Here is a 19,261-nt window from a genome sequence, read left to right on the forward strand (position 1 = left end):
TTTGATCTTCTTGCCGTCCATGGGACTCTCAAGAGTCTCCTCCAGCACCATAATTCAAAAGCATCAATTCTTCGGCGATCAGCCTTCTTTATGGTCCAGCTTTCACTTCCATACATCACTACTGGGAATTCTACAGCACTAGTAACCAACGTTTCTGGAAAGAGCCCTACAAGTAAAGCCCAATGTATGAGGCATGACTTACCGTACACAAATGCCACCTCATACATTTAATCTCTGAGAGAACCATCTTCCTCATGACACTGGTTACAGTGTCTTCACTTATTAACACTTCCTAGTTGGTTGCCATTATTAAAAGACTTGAGGCTTATAAGCAAGAGGACATGTTTAAAATATGCTCCTCATGCCGGAGGGGAACATAAAAATTCAGGCCAAAATTGCTCGCACAATGATTGTTTAGGCAATTCCACAACAATCCAGAAACCCAAGAAATTCAGAACTGACTGACTGAAATCTGGCACCATGTCTTCATTTATGAACAGCAGCAATATAAACAATGTGGTTTATTTTTTATGTCTGGATCCCATTCCTTATGGTTTGAATAATCAACTTATTGTTGCTGTTTTTAAAATGCAATGTTGTTTTAAAAAGGATTTCCATCAGTTACCAGTGAAATGACTGCATTGCAGGGGGTTGAACTTGTGGCCCCTTCCAAATCTACAATTCTATGATAGCCAAAGGTTTTGTATTTCTGGCAGCACATCATTGATGAAACACTGAGGGAGGAAAGATTGCTCAAAACTGTTGCTATCTATTTAATCCTGAGTCTGACACCACACAAACTTTAAAAGGCAATGGCTATCTCCCAAATGTTTTAAGTAGTTCAGGCTAAATACCTTTTTGGGGATTTGAATTCGAAAGCTATTGTAGTTGAGAATGCATTTTATTTCACTTTGTTTAAAAAAGAAGTTTAAATTACTAGAAGTTCAAGAAAGTACCGTATTTTTCGCCCCATAGGACGCACTTTTTCCCCTCCAAAAATGAAGGGGAAATGTGTGTGCGTCCTATGGGGCGAATGCAGGCTTTCGCTGAAGCCGGGAGAGCGAGAGGCATCGGTGCACACCGACCCCTCTCGCTCTCCAGGCTTCAGGAAGGTCTCCGCAAGCCTTGCAAGCCCTGTGGGAGTTCCCACAGGCTCACAAGGCTTGCGGGCAGCAGCCTGCCGCCCGAAGCACGGGGAACCCTCCGGAGGACTCCCCGTGCTTCGGGCGAGTGTCCCCAAGCCTGGCGCGCCCGACGGGAGGTCCCGCCGAGCGCGCGAGGCTTGGGGCGGCAGCCTCCTGCCCGAAGCACGGGGAGCCCTCCGGAGGACTCCCCGTGCTTCGGGGGCGTGTCCGCAAGCCTTGCGCGCCCGACGGGAGGTCCCGCCGAGCGCGCGAGGCTTGGGGCGGCAGCCTCCCGCCCGAAGCACGGGGAGCCCTCCGGAGGACTCCCCGTGCTTCGGGGGCGTGTCCGCAAGCCTTGCGCGCCCGACGGGAGGTCCCGCCGAGCGCGCGAGGCTTGGGGCGGCAACCTCCCGCCCGAAGCACGGGGAGCCCTCCGGAGGACTCCCCGTGCTTCGGGGGCGTGTCCGCAAGCCTTGCGCGCCCGACGGGAGGTCCCGCCGAGCACGCGAGGCTTGGGGCGGCAGCCTCCCGCCCGAAGCACGGGGAGCCCTCCGGAGGACTCCCCGTGCTTCGGGGGCGTGTCCGCAAGCCTTGCGCGCCCGACGGGAGGTCCCGCCGAGCGCGCGAGGCTTGGGGCGGCAGCCTCCCGCCCGAAGCACGGGGAGCCCTCCGGAGGACTCCCCGTGCTTCGGGGGCGTGTCCGCAAGCCTTGCGCGCCCGACGGGAGGTTCCGCCGAGCGCGCGAGGCTTGGGGCAGCAGCCTCCCGCCCGAAGCACGGGGAGCCCTCCGGAGGGCTCCCCTTGCTTCTGGCGGGTGTCCGCAAGGCTTGGGGCGGCAGCCGCAGCTGAGGGGGGGAAATAAATTTTTTTTATTCATTTCCCCCCCCAAAAACCGAGGTGCGTCCTATGGGCCGGTGCGCCCTATAGGACGAAAAATACGGTATACATACTTTCCAAAGTTGCCTACAGAGAAGGAATATAGGCTGGGTAATGGGAGACACTTACAAATGTATCATCAGCATGGTAATAGTTCAAAAATTAGGGTATAAATTAGCAGGCTCTACTAGCTTATTCACGATAATACACTATCAAGCAAGACAAGACACAAGCTTTCTCAGTGTTCCTCCACTCTAGTGATTGTTGTTCATAGGACAGAACTGCCAAATGGCTAACTGATTTCAGCATGTGTCAGAAATCCAAACTACTGCAGAGAGCCAACAATATCCACAGTTTAAACCAGAACAATCTAGACATTGTTGCATGGAAGACTTTCCAACCACAGGGAAGAGCTTAATATGTTGCATGAATTGGCACCATAGCGTAATCCAGGGGCAAAACTGATAGGGATGCTTGAGGAACTGGGTTTCTGCAAATTCCAGTTTGAACTGACCTAATCTGCTCCTCATGGGCTAATGTATAAATTAGAACTTAGCTACCCACAGAATTTCACACTTCGCAAAAATATTCCAATACCATTCTCTCAAAGAGATAGATACATAAAGATAAAACTAAAGGTAATGGTAAAGGGACCCCTGACCATTAGGTCCAGTCATGTCCGACTCTGGGGTTGCGGTTCTCATCTCGCTTTATTGGCCGAGGGAGCCAGCGTACAGCTTCCGGGTCATGTGGCCAGCATGACTAAGCCGCTTCTGGTGAACCAGAGCAGCGCACGGAAACACTGTTTACCTTCCCACTGGAGTGGTACCTATTTATCTACTTGCACTTTGACATACTTTCGAACTGCTAGGTGGGCAGGAGCTGGGACCGAGCAACAGGAGCACACTCCGTTGCGGGGATTCGAACCGTCAACCTTCTGATCAGCAAGCCCTAGGCTTTGTGGTCTAACCCACAGCGCCACCCTTAAAACTAAGATTATATGCAGATTAAATGAATGCAGGAACGGGACAGAAAAGACTTATGGCAGGGGTACCCAAACTTTTTTCAAAGAGGGTCAGATTTGACGAAGTGAACATGTGTGAGGGCCAACCGGATTAAATCAACCGGTCCCTGAAACGGACTTTGGACACGCCTGACTTATGGGATAACAAATGCTGAAGTGACGTAGACCAGAAATAGTCTGATTTGCTCATCCCTGCTACCAACACGGTAAGAGGCCCTAGTTATAAAGCGTAGTCCGTTTAAAAAGAAACAAAGAATAGAATAAAATAAAATAGAAGAGTAGAATGGTGTGGAACAAAAGAGGGGCTGGACAGGCACCTTCAGAATTCTACTTCCCTTCTATACCTTACAAAAACAAAATGAAAGCTTGTGGGTTGACAGGTCTTGCACGCTGGGAGTTGGCCTAATTTCAGACATTATCTCCTTCCCATTTCAGATCATCAGTCATATCCCCAAATCAGCAAACAACTTGTCAAATGGAAAACACATCGCGCTAGCAAAACAGGCAGGCATGTGGCAACAGCCCGTTACACCTAAACGTGATTAGAGGCTATTCTGTCACACGGTAGTTATCCTCAGAAGACTAGCTTCTATCAGGTACACCTAGAAATTAATTATTCTAAAGGCATTCTTAAAGGACTTTGGGGGTTTTTTTTGTGTTTTTTTTTGCCGCAGGAGATTCCTCCAAATAGAAACCTACCTGGGTAAAAAAACACAAGGTAATTCTTATGAGGCCCTCTGGTTCTGCCCATTTCAAACAATAATTCCAGCAGAAAGATACAATGACAAAGAGAGGTGTGAGGTGTGTGTGTGTGGGGGGATGTATTTATGTACTCTCAGTTTAAAATTCTACAGGCGATACTTAAATCTTGCCCATTTTCACAATTCCCTTCCTGCATCAGCTAATGTCCAATTAATGCAACACGTTATCTAAAATACTAGCAAAAATCCAATGCCTCAAGAAGCGTGACAGTTCAGCATATTAATTCAGATGTGTATCCCATGTGCTTCTCACAGGAACCTCATTGATGCGTCTGTCCCAAAACTACAAGTGATAGTAGCTTGAAGTGTGGATCAACATTTGAAAAACAACTCACATTTGAACAGGTTATGCCTACCAGACACATTGTTTCAACATCCTTGCAACCAAATTGCATGTTCCAAACAAGAGTTTAACTGAAGCCCAGCTCACAAGGTTGACACAGCTAAGTGTTTTCCTTAGGGCCAGGTGGTACATTACATGCAATATAATGCACCAGCTGGAGACTGGTGGCTCTTTTTAAAGAGGAAACACAGCTTTTGGAGAGAATGGTGTGAAGTAGCAGCAGAATGCTTAATGCTTTCCCTACTGCAGCAAAGTCCCTCCCGCAAAGCAGCTTTTCCCACTGCAGACAGTCAAATGCAAGGATGTGACCGTATGAAACACCTGAAGGGAGCAAAATGGAGAAAGGAAAGGGCACATAAAGAGTTAAATAGGCCCTTCCCACTCCAGATCAACTCTTGCAGAAATACCCCCCCCCCCACCTTTTAAAGGAGGCCATCAGACTACAGTTGCATGAATTTGTATGTACTTATTGAGCCTTTAGGAATATCTATTACTTTGTGAACCTTGAAAATTTCAGAATACATGATTTTATCTTAAAAGAGAATGATGCTTGTAAATCCAAAAAGAACTAGAACAAGAATCTACTAAGATATTTTTTCTGGGAGATCACTTTTAAGAAAGATGTAAATAGTATAGGCACTTTTTTCTTTTTACTATTCTATCTCTCTTTCTCAATAAAATATATTCTGGTAAAAGATATGGAACAGGGGTGGGTGAGGGTGGGGATAGAAAGAGTTAAAAATGCAATGCTATTACTGCTTACCTGCTGAATTCAAACTCGGTTATGCAAAATCTCTCCAGATTTCCCATGCATCTGATGAAATCTGATTCAGCGGGTAAGTTTGGCAAGGCACAGCAGTGGAACAACAAGAAAAGCTCTCAGACCCCAGGGGAATTAATTGATACAGAATACAATTCAAAATATGGGTCAAAGCAAAAGTGTGGATGAGCCCTTTGTCTGAGTAATTAATGTGAAACAAAACTACCTCCAGCTGCATAGTTTTAAAATCTAATAGCAATTTAAAGAGTGCATTGTATGGCTTACATGTAGGAATGGAAGACCCCTTTTCGACAAGTTACATGTAACTTGTAATTTCTCACTCAAAAAGGACTTTTGCTACAAGTATAGCAGAGTGATGATAAATAAACGCTGGTTCCAACAGTAGCTAGTATGGGAGTTGAACACGCATCCACCCCAACAAAACCCTACACACATTTAGCTTTATGTGAGTTGTAGCACACGCTAAAAAAAAGTGGAAGACATGACTAGTCAAAACTGCTAGAGAACTAGACCTTCCTGATTTTCAGGGTGCTTTAGCTGTTCTGGCCCCACAGAATAAAAGAGTGGAAGAACAAGTCGAGATAATAATCTTTCATTGAACTTGTTAGTGTAAAAGCCCAAGCTGTTCTTGATTGGCTGAATTTAAGCTAGTCTTCTAACCACAGTAGAAACAGATAACCAAAGTCAGGTATAACTAAGCTACTCAACCTTTTATCATCACAGGAAGGCATACAAATACAGGATACATGACTTGCTGGGAAAAAATAGGAGCTGCCATATGGACTAGGAAAGATGCAGTCTTATAGTGCATGCTTTCCGTTGTCCTAGCTGAATTAGATTTTCTATTTAGGAAAAAAGATATAGTTAAAAGATTTGTGCCCTGCCTTTCTTCCACAGAAGTCAAAGAGGTCAAGAATACTCAAACTGGACCCTTTTAAAAAAAGCTATACTTTCACCAGGCAACAAAAAGTTAACAATGATAAAAACGGGAAGTAAAGTAAGGAGGACATTCTACTGATGTGGCAACTGAAACATCCAGACTCTTGGGCCTCCAATGTTGATCTAAATCAGTGGTTTCATAATAAAAATGTGCTCATGCCACACTTGATAAGAAATACATTGGAAAACAAAAGCTGGAGAGCCGCAGGTTTCCCCATCATACTCACAGTTCCAAAATTGCAGCCCAACTGATTGAAATCTTGTGCTGTGGTCTAAACCACAGAGCCTAGGGCTTGCCGATAAGAAGGTCAGCGGTTCGAATCCCCATGATGGGGTTAGCTCCCATTGCTTAGTCCCTGCTCCTGCCAACCTAGCAAGTAGATAAATAGGTACCTCTCCAGCGGGAAGGTAAATGGTGTTTCTGTGTGCTGCTGTGGTTCGCCAGAAGCGGCTTAGTCATGCTGGCCACATGACCAGCTGTATGCCGGCTCCCTCGGCCAATAAAGTGAGATGAGCGCCGCAGCCCCAGAGTCAGCAATGAATGGACCTAATGGTCAGGGATCCCTTTACCTTTACTTTTACAATCTCAAGGGATCTGCAGAGGACAATGCACGAATCTGTAGTCGCTTACCCCAGAACACAAAGTTCATTCCATGACTTAGGAATCTAGAAGTTAGTGACTGAAATCTCTCTCCAAGCATTGCAGTTGTGAAGTATTAATTGCCTCTATCAAGAAGCACTTCAAACCAACATTGATTTTGCCACCTTTCCTTTCCCAGTTCCCAGATAAAAAGGTTCAGGCTGCATACACACAACATCTTATTCGAGAACCAATGGAGACCAAGTACCGTATTTTTCGCTCTATAAGACGCACCAGACCACAAGACGCACCTAGTTTTTGGAGGAAGAAAACAAGAAAAAAAATATTCTGAATCTCAGAAGGCAGAACAGCAAGAGGGATCGCTGCGCAGTGAAAGCAGCAATCTCTCTTGCTGTTCTGGCTTCTGGGATAGCTGCCACAGCCTGCATTTGCTCCATAAGACGCACACACATTTCCCCTTACTTTTTAGGAGGGAAAAAGTGAGTCTTATAGAGCAAAAAATACGGTACTTGTCTATTTCTACACAGCCCATGTACCATCTAGATCTATCGCCTATATTTCGCACCCCAAGAAGTGCTTCCTGAGAAACTGGCTCCATTCTGGAAATAAAAGCTCATTGATTTTGCATTACCCTGCAGTGTGTCCATCTGAAAACAGATGGAGGCAGACTAGGGATGAACCGAGACCTTTTGGTAGTTGAGGCGAACCACAAAATGGTGCTGCCATGCCCTGCCAGGGAAGAAGGGGCGAGTGAATATCCACATCAGGAACAAGGGGTGTGTGTGTGTGAGGGAAATAAATATCTACACCTGGAACAAGGTTGGGAGGAGACCCAAAGTGCCTCCTGTTTGCCAAGAGGCCACAATAGAGGTGGCAACAAATCTAGTCTCCAAGGAGTGCGCTGCAGAAACGACATTTTTTGTGCTACAAACATTCTACCCCTACCAGGTTTGTCATTTCTTCTCCTTTCAAATAAACAAAGTTCCTGATGACATCTGGAGGCCCAGGATGCAGGACTACGCCCACTCATACCCATTTCTTCTAGGCTAAAGCACTGGAGGATAAACAAAAAAACACGAGTTCGCATTCTCAACTTTCTTGTTCCCAGACAGGTTTTCACAAGTCTTGGCGCTTACAACATAAAAGATGAGCTGATCCATTTTTTTTTTTTTTAGGATGACGGCACAGGCATCGGCCGGAAAGAACAGCACACCCCAAGTGGCATTTTGAGCTGCATTTGATCTACAGCAGTCTAGCCAAGTTGGTCAAGATCATGCTTGCAAACAGCTACCCACCTATGGCAGATAAGAATAGCCACTAGGCAGGGAAGTACATGCCACCTGTAAGATGGCTATTTTCTCTTTCAGGCCATCTGGGCTAAGAATAATAAGTTATTTGCAAAACGGAGCTGAGACACACTTGTTCTGTGTGGTTAAACAGCTGCCCACTTCATTAGCAAGACACCCATGTCCACCTAAGTCAGACAGGAAGCGATGGAGAGCAACAGATACCTTAGTAGCTTGACGCATTCTTACAGATGGATCGCCAAGTCCTAATGGGATGTTATTTGTTTATAAATTATGAGCTGCTTTTCCAAGCGCTAAAAAGTGCTGCGTACAAGTCGAAATTCAATAGCAAGAAGCAAATATTCAAACAATACAGCTGAAGCCAAAGTGTTTCCCCTCAGTGCCTACCCTAAGTCACAAAGTGCCCTAAACAAACCTTTCTAAATTTAAGGAAACATCCATTCTTACCCTCTCCCCCTAAAAATAGAAGGCCAAACTAGGCGCAATGGAGACACCATTCATGTGTTCATCCCATTTACATATACAGTGGTACCTCAGGTTACATACGCTTCAGGTTACATACGCTTCAGGTTACAGACTCCACTAACCCAGAAATAGTACCTTGGGTTAAGAACTTTGCTTCAGGATGAGAACAGAAATTGTGCAGCAGCAGCGCGAGGCCCCATTAGCTAAAGTGGTCTTCAGGTTAAGAACAGTTTCAGGTTAAGAACAGACTTCTGGAACGAATTAAGTACGTAACCAGAGGTACCACTGTAAAACAAGAACAGGAACCTGACTTCATAGGTCACCAACACATACACAGGGGTTTTCCTTGGGGTGCCCCCAATGAATTTAGGATTGGGGAAGATTAACTCTTGCCTCCCCAACTGCAGTCTCCAGGAAAATCAGGGGGTGTGAAGGGTTCAACACTCTTGTATACTCAGCTTACTGCTGAATAAAGACCTAAAGATAGACAGACACACTTAATGCATGTGGGGCCATGCACTTTAGAAGAAACACATTTCTGCCAACCATATCTACTTAATGCTGCTTCCAAACAGGATTCTGGAGTAATGATTCCAACACAAGCCCTTTGAATTACTATAGGTTTATTGTTCCAGAACATGAACACCTCCCTCAAGAAGAAAGAAAACTTGATGGGGTGCCCTCTTCTCACAAGAGAGTTATCATATTTGGTATTTTACAGAACTACCATGCTCTACTTAACATTTTGTTTTGGAGATGGAACAGCCCAGTCATATGCATGTCTGGACACAGTCAGATTACTCAGCAGGAAGTGCTACCTACTCCCAGGCGAGTATGCGCAGAATAAAGCTGCAACCCAACCAGTCCAAGTGAGACCGTGAGACTTTCTCATCACCTACTACAAAAATGCTGACTTTGTCTCTCGATTAAATAAGAAATAACTGTTACAGTTTTCCCACAAGTAAGGTAAATTTCAGTGCTAATCCGCCATTTGGCATATGGAAGACCATCTGTTATATACCTGACAAAATTAGTAACATGAACTTAAAAAGACAAATTCCAAATTTCCACAACTCTCAAGGCATCTGCACCAAGCAGTGAAAAGCCTTTTCATCACTGCTGAATATCCACCTTGACATATTTTAAATATAAGCACTATATTTAAGTTTCACATGCCACTCCAAACCAGTGAATGAAACACCACCAACACACAACTATGTGGATTAAAACCATCTGTACTTTAATGATAACAGGCCTCCCGAACTGAAGAAGCCATTTTCTTCTTTACTGGACAGCAGGTTTTGCAATTAAGGATTTCAGAGGCACAAGTTTAAGCACTCAGTGTATGTTTGTCACTTGATGACTTGCATGTGTGTATGGGCCCTGTGCTGATACATCACATCACCACAAATGCGGTTACTTTCAATTCAAGAGAATCATTTCAGACATTCCACTGCAAGTCATCAAGACATACAGCAATTCAGTACAAAGAAGCCTAAACACAACTTTTCTGTAGCAGGGTGTGTGGATCAACACCATCTGGAGGCTTGCAACTACCATCATCCATGACCATGCTGGCTGGGGGCGATGGGAGTTTGGAATCCAACAACATCTGGAGGGCCATAGGTTCCCCATCTCTGGTTGACATTAACGGTCCTGGAGTCTGTGTTCGAAATTAGCCAGGCACCAGGTGCATTTTGCATCTGGCTTTTGACCACTTGCAACCAAGTGAAGATGCCTGGGAGCCAGGATGCCACCTGACACCTCCACCATCTGGGGATCATTGGATCTGGATTGTTTCCACACACTAATAGCCCATTCTGTAGAATTCTATCAGTTATATTTTACATGCACAATCAGAATGAATTTCTGGAACCAAATTGCTTTTTCTGTGCAGTGTGAGCAGGAGCAGGAATCACCATTAGGAAAAAGAGGTAGGACTAGGCCAATATATATGTGGACTGTCCCTGGATCAAGTGGCTTTTCTTCCCAACATTCTTCACCTAGCTCAAGGTTGTCATCTGAACTAGCTAGATGTTTAACTGAGAATTCATCACAGTCAATCCATCATTTGAAAAATAGCAACCTCTGAGCCACCTTGCCCCAAAAAATGGCAACTAGACGTTCTATTTAGGTGACTGTAACCTTGGTTTAAGGAGCCATTTGGTGCCTAGCTTATATATCTGAGTTTCTAACATTGCCTGGAGTAAAGGCTAAGCATCACTGCCAGAAGGGTCGTAGTCAATGAAAGTGTCTGCATGTTGAAGTACTTTCTCATATCAAAGCAGAGGAGGCACACACTTTGGAGATACTTTGTTTATTATGTCCGGCAGCCTCTTTACTTAAATATTTCTCAAGACTCTAGTAAGGAACATTACCTCTGCCTGGAGCAAGACCTGAGAACATGGATGCTAATCGTCACAATCAATCCATTTTCTAGAAATGTAGTTGTGTGGAGTTAATCATCCAAAAGTATGTTACTCTTGGTCAAAACAACATTTTTCCTTAGCTGTCTAACAACCTCTGCCCTGCCTTCCAGGTAAATCTCACAGAGCCTATGTCACAACCTCATGCCATAGATGGTTTTAAAAAAAAACATCCGTAGCATTCTCTCTTCATTAGTCCTGTAGTCATGTCTAATGAGAAAGTATTCCACCACCAAAACGCTCAATATATTATGATTGCTACTCTAATATACAACTTGAGTGTAATTGAGGTAGCAATAACGGTCCTAGGAATCAATGTTAAGTGACAGAATACCATCAGTAGTAACTGATTGTGTAGAGTGTGCTGCTCTACATCTAGTAACCTGTATGTACTTCTGAGTATGACTGGAAAACAAATATTATTACATATCACAGGAGGTATGCTGCTGGTTAATAACTACTTCAGGTACTTGGTCAAACAAATACTATTGAAAAGGAGTTAACATGAATGGTACACCATCAGTGTTGCAACTGTCAAACCTTGCCTTTGAGGGTCTATAAGGTAAAGGTAAAGGACCCCTGACAGTTAAGTCCAGTCACAAATGACTCTGGGGTTGCGACGCTCATCTTGCTTTACAGACTGAGGGAGCCAATGTTTGTCCGCAGTTTTTCCATGTGGTCAGCATGACTAAGCCACTTCTGGCAAAACCAGAGCAGCACATAGAAATGCTGTTTACCTTCCCACCAGAGGGGTACCTATTTATCTACTTGCACTTTGACGTGCTTTCGAACTGCTAGGTTGGCAGGAGCTGGGACAGAACAATGGGAGCTCACACCGTCGCAGGGATCTGAACTGCCGATCTTCCGATTGGCAAGCCCCAGGCTCTGTGGTTTACACCACAGTGCCACCAGCGTCCCTTGAGGGTCTATACTGTATCACTAAAAATGTTACTGTATCATTATGAAGCACTTCCGGTTTAATAGGCAATAACACAAGGCAGCCAAAAGAGTCTGTTACCTATAGACATACTTTATGTGTATATCAGATTGTCTGTATGAATCCCAGCAAACTAGTCTGGCTGACAGGGATTAAGGACTAGTATTTACATATAACACAGCCAATTCATTCCTTCAGAACAGTTCATTCAAAGGATGTTGAGTACAGCTCACACTTCTGACAGCATGGCCTTTCTACTGCCTATTATCAGTGCTTGCACTGCAATGAAGTCTCAGAAGTCTGTGTTCTAAATGTACAATACTAAGGCCGTTAAGAGAAATACAAGATTTATTGGAAAATGAAGGGGAAAGGCAGCCAGCTGGCTATTTCATGCAACTCGGTTGCAGAACATCTGCTCTGTATGCAGATGGTCCAAGGTTCAAATCCCCAGCATCTCCAAGAATGGAACAGAAGTACCTCTGTCAGATGGACCAATGGTCTGGCTGGGTGCAAGGCAGCCTCCCCAGTTCCCTATATTTCACCCAAAGTAAAGTCAAGCACCCATAATTTTGAAACAAAGAAAAGCAACTCATCCCCAACATAAAACATAGAAAGCTACAATACCCAGAGACCTCTGTTGGTTTCACAACAGGGATGGGGAACCTGTGGTTGTCCAGAGGTTGTTGGGTTACAACGCCCATCATCCCTGTCCACTGGCCTTGTTGGCCAACACTGATGGGTGTTAAAGAGTCCAACAAACATGGGCATATCTTAGTGCACCCCCCTTTAAATGACCAAATAAAGTGGGGGAAACAGTGGGGAATTTGTCAGTCAGTGGCAGAACAGGAACTAAAATCCAGCTCTTTCTAATTTCAGCTTGCATTGTCCACAGAAGGACTCCTGCCACCATTTAACATTGATTTAAACATTTTGCTATACAGTGGTACCTTGGGTTAAGTAGATCTGATTATCTATTGTATTTCATTTAACCCATATACATAACCTGTCTACAATCACGGCAAAAGTATACAGTATTTGCTTCCTTACGACATACATTTACAGTTGTACCTCGGGTTAAGAACTTAATTCGTTCCGGAGGTCCGTTCTTAACCTGAAACTGTTCTTAACCTGAAGCACCACTTTAGCTAATGGAGCCTCCTGCTGCTGCTGCACCACTGGAGCCTGATTTCTGTTCTTATCCTGAAGCACTATTTCTGGGTTAGCGGAGTGTGTAACCGGAAGCGTATGTAACCTGAAGCATATGTAGCCTGAAGCGTATGTAACCCGAGGTACTACTGTAAGCTGTTGAGAATACAAAGGCGATGCAACTCCCACCCAGGGGTATTGCTGTGGATCTTACACGCGCAAGGAAAGTTTGGAAGGCAAAGCCAAGAATAAAAGAAAGAAAGAAAAAAAGAATGAGAAATAAATAAAGAAAAGTGGGCGGGAAAGTAAGGTAGCTGTAGGAATACAGATAAGGTGAGGCTAGAGTGGGAAGGATAAAGCCGTCCAGATGTTGGTGGGCTACAATTCCTATCATTCTTCCCCGATTACTGGCCACAATGCCTGGGGATGATGGGAGCTGGAGTCCGGCAACACCTAGAGAGGGCCATGGCTACTCCACTTCTCCGGTGTAGTTCATTAACATACGTCTCACAACCACGCATACGTTTGTCATAGATAAGCTGCCTGGAATGGCACAACTCCTGACAAAAGCAGAGGGCAAATCTGGTCTCATGTTGTTTCAAGGATAGCTGCCTCCCCTGCCTGAACAGGGGCTTTGGGATGTAATGATGCTAAGTTAGGGTTGCCATACGTCCAGAATTTTCCAGATATAGCTGGTATTCAGCCCCCTGAAAGCATCTGGGCAGAAATCACTGCAATGTCCCAGAAAATCCAGACATATGGCAGCCCATGTCAGTAGTTTGACGATTTGCATAAAAAATAGCTCAAAAACTCAAACTTTGCCACCCCCCCCCAAATTGCAGCAACTTTGCAAAAACAAATTGTATCCAGATTTTCACTTTTTAAAATATGGCAACTCTAGCAAACTTGTCATAGCAGGCATGCCATGCAAGCACACAAAAGGGCAAGTCTTCACTATGCTCAAAGGGTTCAAGTACCTTCACTATGATGAAAGACTAAAGTGCTCTTATTAGTCCAAGGGGGGGGGGGGCAGACATAACAGGAATTTACAAAATTATGAATGGTAAGCAAGGATAGACAAAATGCATTCTTACTCCCCCCCCCCATACTACCAGAACTTTGAGTCCCTCGCCAAAATCATCTATCTGTACACATGAAAACAGGAAATGCTATTTCACATACCTAGTTAACTTACGGAATTCACTGCCACAGGATGTGGCGATGGCCACTACATTAGATAGCTTCTAAAATGACAATTCATGACAGGTATCTCTATCAATGGGTACAGTGGTACCTTGGGTTACATACGCTTCAGGTTACAGACTCCGCTAACCCAGAAATAGTACCTCGGGTTAAGAACTTTCCTTCAGGATGAGAACAGAAATTTTGCTCTGGCAGCGCAGCAGCAGCAGGAGGCCCCATTAGCTAAAGTGGTGCTTCAGGTTAAGAACAGTTTCAGGTTAAGAATGGACCTCCGGAACGAATTAAGTACTTAACCCGAGGTACCACTGTATTGGCAATGACAGCTAAATTTAACATCCATTTTGGGAGGCAATATGCCTCTGAATACCAAAGGCTAAGAGCATAAAATGGGGCAAAAGTTGTTGCCTTCACCCCTTACACCTGGTTGGCTGGTTTATGGAACTGATCAGGGACGGGCAACCTGTGGTCCTCCAAATGTTGTTTGACTACATCTCCCATCATTGGCCATGTTGATGGGGGCTAACGGTTGGTGCAGGGTAGGCAAACATCATCTGAGGGCTTGATGGACCTTTGGGTAGATTCAACAAGCCTCTTCTTATGTTATGGTCGCCTCCCATCCCTTGGCTGATTTATCTGAAAACCGGAAGCTCTTGGAACTATGAAGCAGAATTCCAAGCATAGACTTCAGATGCCTGTAATTTATCCCTCATTACAAGCTTACACCTTCGTCCTAGGGCAAGAAAGGCAGGCTTTACTTAAAGGCCTCTTCCAAAAGACAGCAAGGGTGGGGCGGGGCGGACAGATTGAGAGGGTGTAGCAGTGCAAATAGATCCGAATGCACTTAAAAGTCAGAGTTGTGCCCTTTCAGCGGGAAACACCGAAAACGTGAAGACTACGTTTGGTAACGCGCAAGCACTTCCCTCCTCCCCTCACCCCCCCCGCGACGAAGGAAGAGCTGAGAGATCAGGTGGCACCGGGAAAAGGGAGAGGGAGAAAGGGAGTCTACTACTCTCCAAACAAGTTTAAACACGAATTAAAGAGAGCGAGTTCGCAGAGCTCAAGACCTGCAAGGCAGCGACAGGGCCAGGAGCAGATTCAAGAGGGCCAGTATGGGATTTAGCAGCAGGCTGCCTGGCGTTTCTTGAGAAGCCCAGAGGGTTGCATTCAGGGGAGAGAAATAATGCTCTCTTTCCACCCCCCCCCCCCGTGTCTGCAGTCCAGTCGTCCCTTCCCGCGTCCACGGCAATATTTTCAAACCAAAACACAAAGGTTTCGAAGTACTTCCATAAGGAGGAACAATGGGAAACGTTAAGCAGAGGCAGCCGAGCGTTTTGCAGGGACTGGACTCGCTCACTCCCACGCGAGTGGCGATCAAGTTTAACTCGACCGCGAGCGCGTGGGGGAGGAGGGGGATGGGGTGGGGGCTTTGCGGCAACAGCATCCCCCCTCCAATCGGCCCTCCTCTTTTGAGGTTCACTAATCCAGATCGGAGCGAGCCTAACCTGCTTCTCTTTCCACCCCAGCTCCCCCCACCCCACCTCCCGCCGCCCTAGTTGGAAAGCCCTTTTGTTGTGAACGGCCCACCAGCAAGAAACGTGCCGCGATCGCCGCCTGATCCCAGCAAGCCGATGAAGCCAGAGATTAAATATCCAGGCGCCCCCCCAAAGCCACATTGAAACAAAAACAAAATCTGTGGAAAATGTCCAGGCGGAGACGTAAGCCCACCCCTCACGACAAGCGCCCTAGAGATCTCGGGACAAGTTGCTATGGGATACGTCCCCCATGGTGGAGAGAGAAGGGAAAACATGTGTTTCATAGCAAGTCAAGGGGGGGGGGGCTGGCGGGCAGAATATTCCCTTATATTCTTTCATAAATTGACGCAGACACGTTTAAAAGGGAAAAAAGAAGTTGCTGCCGGAGTAAGTTTCTTCCCTCCGGTGGAAAACTAGAGCTATCTCGTTTTTTTCAGACGCAAGACAAAGCATCATAAGGGGAGGGGGCGGGAGGATGCAAGGAGATGGGGGTCTCCATTCATTTTAAAAAGAAGTTAGAGGAGGTGGGGGAAAGGTACTGGAAGGCGTGGGGGAGGGGGGAGGGAGGTTAATCCGGGCTGCAAGTAGCAATTCCTTCTGTCCTTACCTTACTTTTCACTTCCACCGCGCTGTAGCCAAAATACCGCAGACTCTGAGATTTATTAAAGCTCCGATTCATTTTCTCGGCCCCCAGTTTGAAACCCCCCCTTGTCCTTCGCCTCCTCCTCTTCGCCCTCGCTCAACAAGGGCTGGGAAGACCCACCGCCTCCGTGAGAAAGTGCCCCCCGGGCGGCCGCTTGTTGCTGCTGCTCCGACCCTGGAATGTAACTTTCTTTGGAACCGTTCAGCCTCCCGAGATTCTTTTACTTTGTCCCAGCGCGCTAATCAGAACGCCCGCCTAGCTCGCTCTTCGGGCTTCTGTTTGTTACAATCGCTTTCAGCTCGCAACGCGCCTCTGACTCAATAGGAAGGCGGCTGCAGCAGCAAGGACTGGGCCCCGCCTCCATCAGAAACCCTCCCACTTTCAGTCTTCGCCCGTTTCAAAAACCCCAGAGCTGCAGTCATCGCCGTCGCTCATCCTGGCCGCCGGAGGGCGCGCGTTTGCGGATTATGACAGAATAATGATAATATTTGCTTAACTTGCTCAGCTAGCTAGCTGGCTGGCCGGGCGCTCAACAGTGGGCAGTGTCGCACCAAGCTCTGAAAAAGCAACAAACTCTGCTGCGTTAATGAGTATAAAGTCGCTTCCTTTTTTTAAAAAAGTCACATAAAACTTTTTTCTTTGTAATAATGGGTGAATGCAATATGCCCTTTTTCTTCTTCTTCCAGTGAATACGCCAAACTTTCTTTTGGTCATTTTTGCATATGAGGGCGTGCAAGTCCATTAACACTGGAGGATATTTATGCAAGTATGCGCAGGACCAGGATCTTTACAGAAACCACAACCATGTGTAATAAACCAATAAAGATAAACTGCCTTTTTATTTGTTTTTTGCTTTGCAATGGAAGGCGTTGTGCTTCTATACCAGGCACACTGGCCCAAATGTATATTTTCATTGTGAGAGATTTACCCAGAACAACCACAATGTTCTGGTTCCTGCCTCAGATGAATCACTACGTTAGGAAAGTCCTGATATTCTCTATTGGGCATGAGTTTGTTTTTAAAAAAAAAACTACACAAACATATTTTTACTAAACTGGGCATATCCACACTTCCTCTTCTCCTGCTGCTTTCTCCCAAGTAAAACTACTTTTTAGCACTCAGTCGCAGGGCTTATCCATACTTAACTTTTGTATTACTCTTTCCAGACACAGTTCTGCACTTTAAAACTCTTGTGTTGGAGTGTTTTTTTCTTCTACTTTTTGGTCCAGAACTTTCCCTGCAAAAACCTGTTCTTTAAAGCTGAAGCACAATTGGTGTTTTTGACAGATTGCTATTTGCTCTGCTTCAGCTTTAAAGAGTGTGTTTTTCCTGGGAAACTTCTGGAGGGAGGAGGGGGGGGAATCACTCTGACATGGAACTTTATATGGCAATTCGGGTTTTCTCTGGATTGACGCTTGCTCCAATTTAGAGCTAAAGAGCAGTTTTCCCCTTTGAAAGGATCAGGGCAAGGCTTTGTAAGCACAGGACAAGCAGAAGTGTGGGGTATATGGTGACTACAGCTTATCCCCAGAGCGTTGCAGGTTGAGGAATAGTGACAAATATGCACAGTGATTTAAATAAACCTTTTCTTTCTTTTTTATTTATAGCATTGTAGTTGGTGTTAGGCATTCTGATTCTGTATTAAGGCCACAGTCCTATGCCCACTTACTTTAGAGTTAAAGTAAAGGTAAAGATACCCCTGCCCGTACGGGCCAGTCTTGACAGACTCTAGGGTTGTGCGCCCATCTCACTCAAGAGGCCGGGGGCCATCGCTGACGGGAGACACTTCAGGGTCACGTGGCCAGCGTGACATCGCTGCTCTGGCGAGCCGGAGCCGCACACGGAAACGCCATTTACCTTCCTGCTAGTAAGTGGTCCCTATTTATCTACTTGCACCCGGGAGTGCTTTCGAAGTGCTAGGTTGGCAGGCGCTGGGACCGAACAACGGGAGCGCACCCCGCCGCGGGGATTCGAACCGCCGACCTTTCGATCTGCAAGCCCTAGGCGCTGAGGCTTTTACCCACAGCGCCACCCGCGTCCCACTTTAGAGTTATCCCCTCTCAATTCAGTGGGACTGAGGAAACTGAGTAAAACATGCATAGGACTCCACTGAAAAGGTTTGGAACAGCAGAGTCATAAGGAGCTGAAGAAAAAAATGGTCATCGACTCTCTGTAACTGTACATAGATTTCATTACACCAGCCCCGCTAGAGATCAATTACACAAGCCAGCTAACCACATGACAAGCCATACTGCAGAAGCAACCATCCCAGTATGACTCTCAACGTGATATTAACTGTGTTTATGCAGTGGTTTCAAGTAGCTAATCAATTTATTCATTTATTTCCTGGCACGACACATATACATGGTCGCGTGCAAGTTGGACATGCGTACTGTATTTGGGGGGATGCCTGCATTCGTTTCTAGTTTGACCTTCAGCCAACACCTGAGTAGCAGATGCTAAACTAAAGACATTTTATGAAGCTCAACTTCGTGGCACCTGAGATGTTTTCTTTATTTTTGAAAGATCCGAGGCCACATAAGGAGGGAAAACAGTCCTGCAATCATACCAGTCTGACATCCTGACATCCTGCATTCATGTCATGTTCTGGGATGCTGTCTGGGTGAAGCTATTGTTTTCACATTCCATCATTAGCCAGAAGGAAGTGAGAAGACAAGCCTTAGCAGCCTTGTTAATTAAGAGCCATCTCCAATGGAAGATTTTGCAACTTTATTAGTCTGAGAAATGGTGCCACAAGCAGGGTGACATCACTGCTATTCAACCTATAGCATAACAACAACAATAATGGATTTTAGATTTCTTATCCACCATTCACCATAAGGTCCCTGGGTGGTTCACAGCCATGTAAAAATAGAATATTAAAATCATGTAAAACCATTTACAAACAGAAGAATAATATTCTTAAATCACCCACAGAACCCATTAGGTCCTCTTTTTAGCCTAATATCATTGCTATCTGCTTACGCCTATGCATCTTTACTCAGAAGTCCCACTTTTTTCAATGGAAGTGCAGTTAGAATTGAGTCGCCCAAAGCACAGTTCAGTCTGTTCAAGCATGATCTGTTGATATTTCTTAGTGTTTCATAAAAAAGTAAAAGTTAAATTGGTATTTTGATCTATTCTCTCAGAAAC

The 19,261-nt window shown here is 45.4% G+C and overlaps 1 protein-coding gene across 1 annotated transcript in view; it reads right to left on the reverse strand.

Moving 5' to 3' along the window:
• The window catches only part of PARD6G (par-6 family cell polarity regulator gamma), a 70,411-nt gene extending 53,857 nt beyond the window's left edge, over positions 1 to 16,554 (reverse strand). The window contains exon 1 of the mRNA XM_083449204.1: positions 16,073 to 16,554. Within this exon, the coding sequence (XP_083305330.1) occupies positions 16,073 to 16,144 (72 nt within the window). The 5' untranslated portion in view covers positions 16,145 to 16,554. The remainder of the gene's footprint in view (positions 1 to 16,072) is intronic.
• Positions 16,555 to 19,261: the final 2,707 nt, after the last annotated feature.

Source organism: Podarcis tiliguerta (assembly GCF_965153285.1).
Source record: "Podarcis tiliguerta genome assembly, chromosome: 7".
NCBI lineage: Eukaryota > Metazoa > Chordata > Lepidosauria > Squamata > Lacertidae > Podarcis > Podarcis tiliguerta.